General features: G+C 40.1%; 1 protein-coding gene across 1 annotated transcript in view; it reads right to left on the bottom strand.

Annotated features, from left to right (window-relative positions):
- Positions 1-16,747, bottom strand: part of DNAH8 (dynein axonemal heavy chain 8) — a 577,606-nt gene that overhangs the window by 33,680 nt on the left and 527,179 nt on the right. The window contains exons 82-85 of the mRNA XM_073338555.1: positions 14,488-14,690; positions 13,127-13,200; positions 11,615-11,767; positions 11,092-11,247 (exon numbers count right to left, since the gene is read on the bottom strand). Of these exons, the coding sequence (XP_073194656.1) occupies positions 11,092-11,247; positions 11,615-11,767; positions 13,127-13,200; positions 14,488-14,690 (586 nt within the window). The remainder of the gene's footprint in view (positions 1-11,091; positions 11,248-11,614; positions 11,768-13,126; positions 13,201-14,487; positions 14,691-16,747) is intronic.

Here is a 16,747-nt window from a genome sequence, read left to right as displayed (position 1 = left end):
CAGTGGGTTTGCCTCTGGATGGCACTGGGCAAGGCGGTGCAGGGATATCCAAAGGTGGCTATGGTACCAGAAGCTGGCCTCTACCTGCATGTAGATATGATGCAGACTGAGTGTTTGTTGGTACCAGGTGAGATGTATCCTTTACTGCTGGAGATGCTGATACTCTGAGGCACCCATATGCCTCTGGGGTTATTGGTACTGAGAGGTCCCCTGTATGCTGCTGTTGCATTAAAGACGTTGATACTGCAGAATGGGTTGATCTGCTAGCAGCAGTCAGTCTCAATCGAAGAGGCACACATGCTAGAATTGATGATCCTGCCTGAGATCCAGTGGCACCCAGGAATGGCTCTTCTCTGAAGATACTCTACCCTGCTTCCCAGACTGTTTACTGGTTGACAGTACTAGGGACCTTGATATCTTAGAGGATGAGTCCTTCAAAGTACCCTGCTATTTCTTTTTGGTACCAGGGAAAGAGAGTGGCAATGCCTGGAGGGGTACTTCTGTATGAAGCAGAAGTGGACAGTGCCTGCCTCGAGCAGGAAAGCTATGATGGTGGACCCAGGGCAGCCTCCTGGAGAAGGTGACATAGCCTCAGCTCCCTAGCCTTTTTAGGCCAGGGCTTACAGATTTGGCATCAGTCTTGGACATGACCCTCGCCAAGGCACTTTAGACACTGAGAATGAGGTCACTCACCAGCATGGATTTCCTGCAGCCAGTGCAAGGCTAAAGCTAGGAAACCAAGGCATTCCCTGGTACAAGGCATTGGCACCCAGAACAAGTGGGAACTGAATTATGAAAAACAAACCACCAAAACTGAAACTTACACTAAGCTATGAACAAGTCCCAAACTATATACAAGAAGAACAATGTTACCAAAAGGGAGAACAGTAGCAAAAGCAAGCTACCATGTTCTGACCTCCGACCACGGCTGGTAAGAAGGAACTGAGTGGGTTGGGGCGGTTCTGGCCGTTTACACATTGCACAGCAACATGAGGCACCACCTTGACAGGTACTGCTAAGGGAAAAATTTCCAATTCTGGTACACTGGGCATGCAAACACCTGAAGTGGAATGTACATGTGCAATCACTCAGAAGAACTTCTGTTTCTTGTAGCTGATCAGGGAAGACAGAGCTGTCAGTAAATGTCTTCATATTTTTTCTCTGATTTTTCAGGGATGGTTTCCAGACATTTTGGGGGAACAGGGAGAGGTAGGCGCTCCTAAAAAGAACTATACATCAATATCTGCTTCTCACTGAAGCATTATGGAAACTAGTTCCAGGGTGCATTAAATAACACAGACCCCCTGTAGCAGGAGACTTTTCTTTCTTGTTCATGTGTCTGCCTGTAAATTCAAGTGTGGAGTGAAAAGGAGGCCTTAGTATTGATTGCTAGCTACACACGACAAATACATTTTTATCTCACTTTAATCCCATTTACACAGCAAAGTCAAAGTAGCTATGGGAGAGTCAGCTGAATTCTTTTATGGCTTGCACACACATTCATAACATTGTTGACTAACCATCAGAGGACCCAACCACATCAGCCATACTGTCAGGGACTCATTCACCTGCACATCTACTAATGTGATATATGCCATCATGTGCCAGCAATGCCCCTCTGCCATGTGCATTGGCCAAACCAGACAGTCTCTACGTAAAAGAATAAATGGACACAAATCGGACATCAGGAATGGTAACATACAAAAGCCAGAGGGGGAGAACACTTCAATTTCCCTGGACATTCTATAACAGATTTAAAAGAACAAAAAACCTTCAAAAACAGACTTCAAAAAGAAACTGAAGAACTAACGTTCATTTGCAAATTTAACACCATTAATTTGGGCTTGAATAGGGACTGGGAGTGGCTGGCTCACTACAGAAGCAACTTTCCCTCTCGTGGCATTGACACCTCTCATCAATTATTGGGAGTGGACTACATCCACCCTGATTGAATTGGCCCTGTAACTCCCTTCTCTTCATGTGTCAGTATAATAATGCCTGCATCTGTAATTTTCACTCCATGCATCTGAAGTGGGTTTTTTACCCATGAAAGCTTATGCCCAAATAAATCTATTAGTCTTTAAGGTGCCACCGGACTCCTCATTGTTATTGTTAACTAAGTTACAGCTATGGAATCTCTCTCACTGATGATGTTGTATAACCAAAAAGACAATGGCCTGACATTCAATCCTCGGGGTGAATCTGCTGTTCTGCAGGTTAGAAACACCATCTTTTTATATGTAATCTAAACAACTTTAATATGAAAACTGTTGAAAGACAATGAACATGTCAAAAAAGCTAATGTTGATAAACTTCATACCACCATTATTACAGAGTCACTTTCAAAGTACAACCTTATTTTAAAAGTTCATCATGAGAGTAAGTGTTAACTATACATAGGACTAAATTCTAAAATAGCTATATCTGTATAGAATATTAAAACAACATCTAAATGTTCATTCAATTGCAGTTGCACATGCTTTCAATTTTCAACTGACATCACATAATAGCTGTGAAAAAATAAATAATTATCAGTCATTGTATTTACTAGAGTCTATTTATGCTTTCAGTACTACAGTAAAATAGCATTCGAGCAGAGAGCAGTATGTCTTCAATGACCAGAAAATAATAAGGACAAAAGAGCTGCCCATCAGGACCAGCCTTAAGGGTGGGTGACAGGGGCGACTTTCCAGGGAACTGTGGTCGGGGTGTGTGTGTGCTGTGATCAACCCCCCAACTCCAAACACAGCCAGCCCAAGGCCCCTTTAACTCCCGAGTGCTGGGCTCAGAGCCAGGGAGGGATAGGGCTGGGGGAACCCCAGCCAGAGGCTCCTATTGTGCACTGGGCTATAGCTGCTAGTCCCAGCTGGGCTGGGGGGGGACAGGACTTCCTCTTCCCCTGCATGGGCTGCACCTCGGGGAACCTCCCCTGGCTGCAGGAAGCTCTGCACCCCCCGCCCTGCTTCCTGCCCCCATTGCAAATGCAGGGGGAGGAGTCACTGCCGGGGGAGCTTCCCCCAATCCACCCAACCTCCGTGCACCTGGACTCAAAGAAATGGCGCCAAAATACAAGTTCGCCCAGGGCACCCTTTTCCCTAAGGCCGGCCCTGCTTCCCATTGTAGTCAGTATAAAAGAACTAGTCCTAGGGGATTAGACTGAAAAGGCAATTTGTTAAGATACATCAGACTTTCACCTTCATGTCACTAATACGAATTTCTCCTTAGATCACTTGTGACCAAAAGAAGTTAGCCTAAGTAACAAACTGGTAGTCTCAGATTAGTTTATAGTGGACAGATATTCACCCAGCAAAAAATTATGGCCTACATTGTCAACAAGAATGCTGATTTTTGTCAATCTCAGATAGGAAATTATGGATTTTGTCACACTCCTAGAGATGGTCCCTCTGAGGTCAGGGCTGAGATACGCTGCAAAGTGATTTGCATTCTCTGAATGAAGGTATAAATTACACCAATTTAAACTAATTCTTGCTTCCCTTGGACTTAGATTCACCTCTAAATGTGACTACAGTGATGTTTAGAATAGAAAATTATGTCATAACCTCAGAGGCAAAGTTCCAGGTTCCAAAACCATTAACTCCCAAAAAGTGTAAATGAATGAGGATGGGGCAGAGAAGAAAATTTCAGCAATGATAGCAAAGAGAGAGGACAATTCCAGGGTTACAAATCACAAGATTTCAGATTAAGAAGAGTATTGGTTTTGAGTAGAGCCTAAACAGAGCCCAGTAAGCAGTTTCTCCTTCTAACAGTTTAGTTTAGAGCTTAAAGGGAAATAAGACATTTCTGTTCTGCTAGCAATTTCTCTCTGAATTCATTACTCATGAACTAATGCACCCCACCTGTGGAATTCAAAGGTGGCCCAATATTGTGCAGGAGGCCCAGGACTACGCTCTGCTCTTCTGCTCAGGCCACCAGAAGAGTTCTTCCATAGCTATAGAAACACTCCAGCAACCAATTATTAGCATTAAAACAACTTGATATAATGTATTAAATTACCCTTATGATAATTTCTCCCTTTAGAGAAAGATTTCAATTTATAGACATGTTATTTACAAGACTACCACAGTGGGCTGAATTTGAAGAGAGGCTGCTAACAGAAAGAAAATAATCAGCTAAGGAATTTCTAATTCTGTTGCACAGCTTCTCTCCTCATTCATTACTCAGGGGAGGTAGCGAGCAGTGAATCCCAGAAGTAGGGAGGGAAAGTATAAGCGGAATTTAATTATTATAGTAGAATAATATGCAGCAATGGAAGTTTCTCCCATATAAAACAAGAGCTTTATAAACTAAGAGACAATGTGGGAACCAACCCAGTAGCATTTTCCTACCAAAGGATACCATTGCAGAGGAATGGAAACTTACTTTGCAAGTCTTCCTCAGATGAGGCCTTTTTCCCCTAGTGCTTCTAAGGACTTCTGTGAATAGTTTCCCAGATGCCTGGCATGCCAACTGGTGCCAAGTTTTTACATCTTGCCTGCAGCAACCTTGAGGCCCTAAGACCTTGCCATTTTGGAATGAGATGAACAGCATACAATTATCATATGTACTCCATATGCTTGAGATATATCTTTAGAGCTCTAGGAATGCCCATTTATGCCACAACCTTCCAAGGGTTAGAAAGAAATGATGGGAGAACTATTTCCTAGGAATTGCAGAAAGAGGAACTTATCTTGAACTGAAAGATTTCTGGAGCTACAAGAATAACCTTTTCCACATGACAAAGGCAGTGTTGATGGTTGTACGGACATAGGAACTAATTCCAAAACTTGCCGTTCAGAAGTCATGGCAACCAGAAAGGCCAGCCATAGGGTTTTCTAATTGGTCAATGTGATTAAATTTAACACATGACACTCATATGGAGGATCCAATTTGCCTGACTACAAAATGTTGCTATGGTTGGTACCCACGTTTCTACAGTGCTTGGTTACAGGATTCCAGCCAAACCTCCTGCAGAAACTCTAGTGTAGCTGAGATTACCAGACCTTTGGGATTATTATAATATTTGTATCACAATAGTATCTAGAGGTCAGGTCCCCATTGTGCTGGGCACAGCACAAAGAGGCATTCTCTGTCCCAAAGACCTTTCTGTTTCCGCTCACACCAGAAATGTAAATTTGACCATATCCGTAAATGAATATCCTGGCTGAGTTCTGTCTGGATACCAAACTGTATCAGAGGTTAGTGGAGAATCCATGCTGTTAACTGTAGGTGTTCCCGGTCTGATGTATGAGTCCATGCTCCTAGAGGTCTGGTGTTTTCTGCAGATAATGTGGCGTCCTTGGCTATCTAGCAAGTACTAAAGGCCGTCTGGGCCAGTGAAGGACTAAGAGTAGAATCACAAACTCTCCCTTTTACTCTCTTCTGTGTCCTTTCGGTGAGTTGTCTTAAAAAGGCTGTAAATTCTTCTGTACCCAGGAAATTATTTCTACTGCCATGAGAAGCTTTGACCCCTGGTTACACCCTGGTTTCAGAAGGGTTATAAACACTCATGCCTCTGCAAGTACCATAATTGCTCACTATGTGGTTTCTTGTACTTTCCACTGATGCAGATAGTACTAGTTACCGTCATAGACAGGATACTGGACTCAGTGGACCATTGGTCCAAACCCAAATGGCCACATTTGCGGATTTTCCTTTCTCCCTCTGCTCCCTTAAGATACACTCTGACAGAGGTATTGAAATGAACTGAAAGGATGTGTACAATGAGATTCTGGAAATTTGTCTACCAGGGAAGCTTTCTTTCACAGTGAGTATGCAAGGTTCTAGATTTCAGAGGGGTAGACTCCTCGTTGTTTTTTCAAGGATCCAGAGTCAAAGTTGGATTTTTTTTAATTTACCTACCTAAAAAGAGGCATTGGATGTTATCCAAGAATGACGCACAATTTTGCATTGCATCAAGTTCATGGTTCTAGGTCCTCAAAAGTAATTTCAGCAGGTGCATTTTGAGAAATCCACTTGGAGCAGATGAAGCTGAAGCATGGCACCAGCAATCCTAGCCACTGGAAATAATTGGCTAGTGATGACCTCTCAGGAAATGATTGATGCAATGAAGGTTTTGATCTTTGCAAATCTTCATCATTATGGTAAAATTACAGCCAGATCCATGTTTGTTTTGGCATCTGGGTGAATAATCCTTCATATTGAACTCAAAAACTCTTGATTTTGAAGAACCAGTGGCTATGAATCCTTTTCAGCAGCTGTTCATTTATGAAGAAGTCTGTTTCTCTGGACAGTGTACTGATTGGCATGTTATCTATGCATGAGTGTAGATCTGTAGCATGAAACCAGTGCTTTGCTGTGATGATCACCAGCCACTTAAGTTTCTTGGTGCAAAGAGTGGATCAGAAGGCAGACTCTTACACAGCGATAGGGTGCTCTTCTACACAAATGTTCTTTGTCTTTATCATGCTGAGGATTTGTTTTGGTTTGGAGGAAAATATACCGGTGTTTCTTTGGAAGCATCTGCTCCAGATTTTTCCCTCTGCCAGGTTAACAGTCCCTTCTTGAATACCCTGGGTGTTGGTAGCAACCAATGGATTGCTGTGCTAGCTTTGACAGTGAGGGCTGAGGCCTCTCTGCAATCATAGCTAGTAATTCTCTAATGTTTCTCCCAATAGCTGCTCACCTGCAAGTGTGAGTAGGACAAAATATACGTTTAAGATGAGTGATGTCTATTCACAGGTGTAACATGGCTTACTTGTAGCCACCAAGTTGGAATCCATTGCTCATCACAAATCACATTAAGGGTTTGACCAGGACAGAACATGAGACATGTCACTACAAGCAAGGATCATACCTCTCTCGACAATGAGGCACTTGTTTGCCACAAAGTAAGTTTTCTTTACTAAATATATGAAACAAAACACTTTCATCTGAAAGGCTAAAGTTGAGGCTTTAAAACTGCTGTGCAGTTTGTCATCAGTCCTATGGTCTATGGCGTGTTTTGGAACGAAGTCCCTTTCTGAAAGTGTGACTATGTCTTTCATTGGTGGAGCTACTGCTGCATGAACCTTACACTCCCAACATTTATAACTTTTGTTTTAGTTTAACATTTGGATTAATCAGGTGCCCTCACTTGGAGTCTATGATGCCCTCAGAGGAAGCATCAACAGGAAATCATGTATCTGATAACGCTTGATGGGGAATTCTTTGCAAGCCATTGACATCCTGTACTGGAAAAGTCCTGTCGGTTTAATTTTTTTTATTCATATGTGTGTGGTATTTCTTCCCCTGGCTGTTTACAGGGGATGAAGTAATATACTATTCATCCTGGCACGAGGACTACACATTCAGAGGAGGGGTACTGGTACACATACCCTGATTGTGGAAGTATCTTCGTAGATATCCCCAGGAGCCTGAAAGGTTGCCTGCCTACTCCCACAGGCTGGTTAGCACACAAATAAGTACAGTAAGAGCAATCTAGTACCACTCAGGGCTTTACTCAGTAAATAAGGATTATTTTGAACATGGAAAGGGATTTCTCACTTACCTCCCTGTAATCCCACGATGATGCTCCTTCATGGGGAGTGAAATCATCATGTGCCTCTGTTTTGGTCACAGACTGCGTGAAGTGCTCCTAAGGCTTTAATGTGGAGCCAGCCTATGATATACAGGAGGAGTGGAGACAGAGACCCTTTCTCATCTTTCAGAGTTTGAGCCCCTTTCCCTGGCAGAGGGTTTATGGATGATGATCAGAAGGCACAACTCTCATTCTGCTGCTGCCTCAAATCTGAGTTCTCTCCCTAGCAGAGTGAGGGTCCTCAAATTGAAAGCCAGACAGGCCAAATTTCCAGTCACCTGCAGCTTGAAGCAGACTTGCACAGGAAGAACGGGCTTCTTTGCATGCCCAGACATATTGTGGGGGGCTGGGGGTGGGGCAGGAACTATGACACACAGCACTGAGAGAGAGATTCTGGAGAATAGACCCAGCTAATACTGCCTCAGGGAATGGAGGCAGTAAAGGAGAAGGGATCAAACCCCTGAATTTCACTGCCTTGCGATGGACACACTTGCTTTAGCCTTTTCGGGCATCTCTGGGATTTGCAGGCCTTTACCCTTCAGTATCATGAAAATCCCCTGATTCATACTGGGAGGAAGGGGAGAAGTGTAGGATCCTTGCTTCTTTCCCCAGGGACCTGAGGACCCACGCCAGTATCTGTGATGATGAGGATGGAGTCTCTGGATCCTTTTAGGATCTGCCTGTCCCTCCAACCCAAGTCTGTTGTGGGATTTAGCTTCCTCCTCATCCTTTAGACTCCATCCCAAAAGCTCAGAAGCTGCTGATAGGGCTTTTCTGTATTGGAGTGAGGGTTTTTCCTCAGGGCAGGGTGAGGACTTGACATGCTGGTCAGAATGTGAACCCCCATGCCCTGGCAGGGCAAAGGTCAGCTCACAGGCAACAGTCAGGATATAATTCACCCTCTGTAGAACCTGTAATTGCTGCCTCACTTACGGAACACTGCTTTAAATCAGGTGTTTGCAGGACAGTTCTGCCATGCCTGAGTGGGGGCAGGGGATTCTACCTGGGAGATGTTGCTGTGGCAGATCCAGGTGGTTGAAAGCACCAAGCTGCTAGTTACCTGATCCAGGGGAGGAAGAGGAGGAAGATTATAAACCACAACTGCACAAAAACGAATACAAGTAAAGATTTAAAAACAAAATGGTTGGGAAAAACTGAATCACCCACTTGTTCTACCACTGGAGGTAGAAAGTCTGGTGGCCTGATCTGAAAGGTGGAGCTTCATCTTGGTGCCTCTCGCAGCAGCACTGGACTGCTTTTGAATTCCACAGGTTAGGGGCATTAGCCTGAGAGTAATGAATGAGGAGAGAAGCTATGCAACAGAAAAAGCTATTACCAGCAGGACAGTGGGGTGGGAGTAGGTATTGTTTCATATTCTCTGTGTATATATAAAGCCTGCTGCAGTTTCCACGATATGCATCTGAGGAAGTGAGCTGTAGCTCACGAAAGCTTATGCTCTAATAAATTGGTTAGTCTCTAAGGTGCCACAAGTACTCCTTTTCTTTTTGCAAATACAGACTAACACGGCTGTTACTCTGAAACAGAAAAAGAGAGGCTTAAAACTGGAGGACTAAGATACTTGCTCTATGCTTCCATGTGAAAGAGCAAAATATTGAGGAGAAAGAACATTGAAAGGTTGATCCTTATTTGCAATGTCTGACAGTTCTTTTTGCCTACTTGCTTCCTAATAGGTGGAGATATAATGTCTGTCAGGATACCTTCTGTTTTAAGATGCAGAAGAGGAAACGTGCACCAGAAAAGTCAAAACACCAAACTGAACTTGTGGGGGTGGGGGTTTGACAATCTATTTAAAAATATAGCTGCATTTTTCAGCATAACTAGTTACATAATTAAGCAGTCAAGTTTAAGTTATGCTTTTGTTTACTGAGTTATGATTTATTTAAGATGACTAATGCTTTTTCTGAATGTCTTAGAAATCACATAATTTGGTGATAGACTTTCATTTGAAATAATCCTATTTATTGAAAAAACTGACAGGCAAGAAGAAGGCATTTTCTTTTATCCTGATATTGTATATATGTGACTTTCGAGGTTTCACTTTTGAAAACTTATTTTTAATATTAACAATTAAAGGAGTTTTGTGGAGAAAATGTTCACATTTTAATCTAATTAACATTTGTGTTGAAGCTCACAAAAAGGGTTTCCATAGTTGTTTACAATTCTACTTTCAGTAAATCTAGAATGAGTCCATTGACTAGAGTCACTCCAGATTTATGCAGAGTAACTTAGAGCAAAATTTGCCCTGTGTTTTAGGTTGCAAGGACAGGTATGTGAATTAAGGATTGAAAGAACAGTTAGATACCACTGAAACTGTGAAATATGCAAATAACCTCAATGAACAATTGGGGTTGCAAACAATTTTCCTTCTATTCTTCTTAAGTCAGATATTATTTACTATGAGGAAATAAGGCAGTATTAACCCATAATAGTTTAAGAATGAGTATACTGGTTCTTTGTAAATTTTCCTGAATTACTGAGTACAGTATACTTATCTATGGAACCGTTGTGGGATCAGCGGATAGTGAGTTTAAACACAGACCAGTGCCTATATAAATATGGTGACTGACACTCTTTAAATACCTCATCTGGATGGATGAATAGCTACAGTATTACCAAAAAGTTCCCGCTCCACTGGCTGAATAGGCCTGGGATACTCCAGCACTACAGGTACAGTATCTCCATGAGGCAGCATGCAGCATAGCTTGCTCACTCAGCGTTCCTATGAGCTGGAAGAGGAGTGAGGAGCAAATACGTGCATAAACCTGCCTCCCTGATTGGGACCTTTAAAAACTGCGTCCATGTGCCACAGCAAGAATATCAGCAGCTTAGCTGTGTTCTACACTACAAACTTATATTGGTATAACTATGTCGTTCAGGGGTGTGGAAAATCCACACCCCAAAGGATGCAGTTATACCAACAGAACTCCCAGTGTAGACAGCACTATGTCCACGGGAGGGCTTCTCCCTTCAACAAAGCTACCGCCTATCAGGGTGGTGGAGTACCTACACCAATGGGAGGAAGGCACAGTCTTCACTAAACGGTAGAGAGGTGCAGCTGCACCAGAGCAGCTCCACCGCTGCAGCACTGTAAGTGTAGATGAGCCTTCAAAAGAGACCTTAAGGTTTAATTCATGTTTATAAAGTTCTTTGAGATCTGTGGATAAAAGGATCTATACTCAGAAAGTGAAAAACGTTAGAATATAAATCTCACAACTACTATATCTTTAAATTACACAACATGGGCCGAGTCCTGCTCACACTGAAGTCAATGGAGGAAAATGTCTATTGACATTAATAAAAGCAAACAAGGTTTTAAATTCTCAGAATATAAAATATGCCTGCATCTTAAGAGACTAAATCAGTAAGGTACATCTGAAAAGGAGTCCCCAGTCCTGCAAAATGGATGCACATGGAACATGAAATAAGAGACTTTCATATTACAATAAAGATACAAATATCTACTTTTTATCAGGAACCCCAGTGAAAAAGACTCCACTTAACATGAAGTTGAATGCAAAACCTATATGAAATACCTGGACAGTGGAATGTAGGAAAGCTACAGTGTAAAGCAGAGGTTTCCACATAGGCATATTGCTGACATCTAGCAGGTCTTGATTAATTCCTGAAAACGTTCTTTTCAAACCTGCACGTACACCCTGGGGAGGTTCATTTGTGAACTTTATAGAAATCTGTCATGTAAAAATGGTGAAACAATTAGATTTACTTTCTTAAAATAAAACAAGGGTCTATCTAAAATGTTGCAACTTGTAAAGTTATGAGTCATAGAATCAAGACATGTGTAGCTGAGTTCAGCTGATCAGAAACTACACAAAATGAATGTATATTGGAACCAGTAATTTAAAGTCCTAGGATGTACAGTATTTTCAAAATGTTAACATGTGACTTTTGAGAATGCTTCAGATTTTGCAACATAACTTCCATTCCAGTGCCATATTTTTAGCTTCGAATTTTGTTTGACTAATTATTTCATTTTCATATACCTAATTTAGATAAATTCACTTAATGATATTAGGTCTAACTAAGTATTGAACAAACCTGTAGCAGTGTAATTGGGAACTTGTCATGTGGCTCAGTGGTTATCCAAACTCGAAAGGTCTCATCAGGAATCTCAGCAGTAATAACTGTTTCCAGTAGTTCATCCATGAAATCCAGGCCTAGGTGACAGTTCTGAAGTAACACCCAGCCCCCCTGTATAAAAATAATTTATGAAATAATTTTTAGTCAGTAAACCATCTTGTGATTTTTAAAAAAAGAAAAAACACCATGTTTACGTTAGAATCAGATTTGGTCACATACATCTAATTACTCTGAGTTTGTAGAGGTTTGGTATGTTTTTTGGCAACACAGTATCATTCCATTTGGATATTGACATAGATGTAACAGCTAGCAAAAATAAATTTGAAGTTATTTTCATATGCTATAGTTCAGACAGAAAACAAAATAACTGGACACAATGTAAAAGTAAAGTAGCAGTGCCATCAAGTGGCAAAAGTAAATAACAGAAAGCCAAACCCGGCATTCCTTAACCCAGAGAAACTTCTATTGACTCAACTGCATTATCAGTTCAAAAAGTCTCCAAAGAGTGAAAATATTCCAGTTGAAACCCAACACACACATCTTTTTTTCTTTTTAATTATCTGTAAGTTAAAGAGTCTAACGTTACTGTAGAGAGGATGAGGAAAGATTAAACATTTTCACTGATAACCTAAATTAATCTCCAGTAAGAACATTTGGATGAAATTCAGCCTTGTGCAGAAGGTTGCCCAAATCCTATGGATCCCTTAAGTACCACAAAAGCTGTATTTCAAGGGTTGGCAACCTACACAGGAATGAATTTCTTCTATTTGTGAATTAAAATAATCAGTCTTTTCAGCCTCAACTGTGTTATTTGTTAAGAAGAAAAAGAAGCCTAATACAAATATCTGAGATTATTAAATTAATTCCAGTGACCTACATGGGTTTTATTGTAATTTATAATGTTACAGTTGCTATTTTGTGTTAGTTCATTTACATACAAATGAACATTTGATGAATAAATTTAATTAAAATATTTATCACCATTTCATATATTTTGGCCAACTGAAATACAGTGAAAATAATTAAATATATTTCTTTTCTTTTAAGAAGTCTCTACTAGTTTGGGAGGAAGATGCTTAATTAAACTCTGTCACTCTTCTAAATTATTATTATTATTTGTATTACTGTAGCATCTAGTACCCCAAGTCATGGACCAGGACTTCACTGTGCTAGGCACTATACAAACACACACACAAAAGATGGTCCCTTCCCTAGATAAAACTGGTTTGATTTTCAGAAGTTTTCTATTGCTATTGCTGATTTTCTGTGTCTAGTGCTGCACTGCGTTTTCAGCATTGGATATAAATACACTAAACTGATGTGGGACTTTTAAATATTTCTGACCGTGAGATGAGCATGTAAAACCCAGAGTCAATTTTACACAGAAACTGTAGGATACAAGGGTACGGGTATAAAGGGCATGAAAAAGCAACACAGAACCTTAACTGGCATTTCAGTGTTCTTTCATACCTGCTGCATTGACATCTGAGTTAGCTTGCGTGCATGAACTTCTTGTCCCTGACCCATAGAGATAGTCCTACATTCTACAACAGATGGAACACCATGTTGTTAATTAATGTATAGATGTTAGCTTCTTCAGCTAAGAACAAGTGAAATTAAAATTACTAGTTCAAAATGATATTGGGAAAAACTCCTGAAAAATGGAATGGAGCACTATTTTAACATACAAATATATACATTTTATTCCTGTTTATTCAGTTTGTATGCCTTCAATATTTAATTATTTCTCAATATGAGCGTAATTTTTTATAAATATTAAAAGTCTAATGAAGCACTTGAAACTGTATATTTAACAGACATACTATGTATTTATAATGGAATAAATATGGCTCATATTACTGTTGTCAATGGGAATTTGAACACAATAGTTTCTCCTAATGACATGCAAAGCAAGATTTTCAAGAAGTTTAGATGTGCAACTAGCAACCAGATTTGCAGGCAAAATTACAACTGTCCACACAAATCAAGTAACTGCACATTCTAATGTGACTAATTAGCATAAATGTATTTAACCACTTGTCCATGCAACTACTCAATTTGTATGTACAATATCACACATATTGTAGACACAATATATACACAAAAGTCTAGAATTTTTTTAAAGTACCTTTTTGTTACAGAAATAATTTCATGAAAATAAAAAAAATGGCAGATTATCTTGCTATCTGCAGCAAGAAATATTTAGAATTGTACAATCAAGAGACAGCACTCTCAGCTGTGCAAAACTCAAGGGCTTGTCTACATGCAATGTTACTGCGCAGCAAGCCAAGGTGTGAATCTACAGAGCACTAGCTTGCCACACAGTAATGCCCTGTGTAGAAACTGCTATTGCACACTAAAAGTTCTGTATAGCGTGCTTGGATATATTGCTGTTTGAAATGATGGGACATCAAAGTGCACTACAGAACTTCTAGTGCACTACAGCCGTGTCCACACAGGATGTTACTGCATTGCAAGCTAATGCAATGTACATTCACACCCTGGTTTGCTGCGCAGTAACATCCTGCGTAGACAAGCCATAAGACAGAGTAGGTATCTATCATAAATACTTACAATTATAGAATGAATAATGTCATGGATTGGAAGGAAGATAACTAATAAGCAATGTAAACATTGAGAACATATTACTGAAGAATGATCTTCAGCACTGCAGTATTTATTTAAACTATTGATTACTTTCTTTCTCCATCTCTAGGAGAAAGTTCAGGGACAACTAATGGTAAGGCAGGTTTAACAAAGCAGTTTTCTAGAATAAAATCCCCGAAGTTATATTTCCTTTTTATGATGAGAATGAATAACTATGTTCATACCCAGTTTAAGTTTCCTTGCCAAGGCATCAATCTGAATAGTTGGGTCAGACCCCATAGACAAGAAACAGATAAGGGGTGTTCGTGTATCACTTTCTTCCCAAGTCTTCTCTAAATTTAAAATGACTGGTTCTGTATATTTCTCTTCCAGCGAATCAGCAATATACTTTCTGGCTTGGGAAAGGGTGCGATCTGGGCACCAAGACCTGGGAATACACATATGTAGTGAGCTACAAATTCAGTATCTCTTTCCTTTATTTTATTTCATTTCAAGGTTATGGAGGGAAATTTGAGACTGTGAGATTATATAGGAGACAAAACATGTTAAGGAAACATTGACAGTAAAATAACTTAAAATATTCTATTCCAAAATACTTTGAACTAGTTCTTTTTAATAGACCTTAAAAATGGTTAAGTTTTCAAACTCAGCGACAGAGGAGTCATTAGTAAAAAAAATTTTTTTAACACCCCCCCCCCATTAAACTTGCATTTACAAGTTCCTCAATGTCGAAGTGGAACAAGAAATGTGATATACTAGAGAGCACTGCTCCATTCATAGTAAACAGACTAGATATACTGAAGCCATGTTACTACACGCTGTATCAGTTGGATTGGTTCAGTTGTGAAACTAAAGCTGTGTCAAGAACTCGCTAATAATGAGAAACGCAACTTTAATTGTGTAGAGACTCATACTACATAATATATAATACTCCTGAATGTATACGTTTTTATACAGGGCACAGCTGGCAGTGCTGCTTACACTTACGGTTGTCCACTTTCCATTCTAAGACCCTGTTTTCAGTTGCTCATAACTTTGCATGCTTTAACTGTATGGACTGAAATTTTCCATTCTGGGTAACTGTCTCAGGCTGATTTTTTTTTTTTTTTTGAAAGTTTCAGCAAAAGCAGTTCAGCCATGTCCAAGAACACAATTAGGGGAAAATAAGTTGTTTTGCTCATATTAAAACAAATCTTAAAACTGTTTAACTGAGAAACTGAAGTGCCTGCATGCTTTGACATTTAGTAGAGCAGCTTCTATTTGTGTCAGAGGGGTGCTTTTTACTGTTCTCACAAAAAAAGCATCCTAATCTGGCCAAGTTACAGTAGATCTCAGAGTTATGAACACCAGAGTTACAAATTGACCGGTGAACCACACACCTCATTTGAAACCAGAAATATGGAGTCAGGCAGCAGCAGAGACGAAAAACAAAAAAAGCAAATACAGTGCAGTACTGTGTTAAACGTAAACTACTAAAAAAATAAAGGGAATGTTCAAAAAAAGATTTGACAAGGTAAGGATACATTCTGTGCTTTTTTCATTTAAATTAAGATGGTTAAAAGCAGCAATTTTCTTCTGCATAGTAAAGTTTCAAAGCTGTATTAAGTCAATGTTCAGTTGTAAACTTTTGAAAGAACAACCATAATGTTTTGTTCAGAGTTACGAACACTTCAGAGTTACGAACAACCTCCATTCCCGATGTGTTCATAACTCTGAGGTTCTACTGTATAAGCCTTTGAAAAAAGTTTGCATATGCTCAATAGGGATTTGTTAGAGTTTGTTGCCTAAGCAACTTTAATTTGGCCCCTTGTGCACATGCATTATGATACAATCTTCAATTAGATTGTCACATACTATTTTTCCATAGCACCCCTGCCTCCTTCACTGCACAGGATGGACCGTCTCTGGGGGTGAATAGAGGTTGTGTCATTAATGCTGTTGTTTATAAGATACCTGCCCCAGCTGCTGCAAAAGTTGGAAGGCATGTATTGAATGAGACAGTGGATTGTATGTAGAGAAAGGCTGGATTCATTGTTAAAGCACCTGAATACTGCCCCAGAGAAATGGATACTATCCCTCCCTTAGCCACAGAGCTCCGATGTACTACAAGACAAGTCACTTAATCCAAACTTTTCACAGGTGGTCAGTAAATGTTAGTTCATTTTCTGGGTGCCCAACTTGAGCACAAGTGCTGAACACTCCCAGCTATAACTGATGCCAATGGGAATATGGTGCTTTGAACAAATAAAATAGTACATAAAACTTAACAGAGTTGCTCACTTTCAGAGTAACAGCCGTGTTAGTCTGTAGTCGCAAAAAGAAAAGGAGTATGCATCCGATAAAGTGAGCTGTAGCTCATGAAAGCTTATGCTCAAGTAAATTGGTCAATCTCTAAGGTGCCACAAGTACTCCTTTTCTTTTTTCAGAGTTGCTCACTGAATCCTTCTTTTATTACCACTGTACCTTTCATTTTTTGAGTTGAGC

This window comes from Lepidochelys kempii, chromosome 3 (genome assembly GCF_965140265.1).
Source record: "Lepidochelys kempii isolate rLepKem1 chromosome 3, rLepKem1.hap2, whole genome shotgun sequence".
NCBI classification, from domain to species: Eukaryota; Metazoa; Chordata; order Testudines; family Cheloniidae; genus Lepidochelys; species Lepidochelys kempii.
The sequence above is the reverse complement of the archived record's forward strand: the minus strand, read 5'-3'. Positions and strand labels throughout refer to the sequence as shown.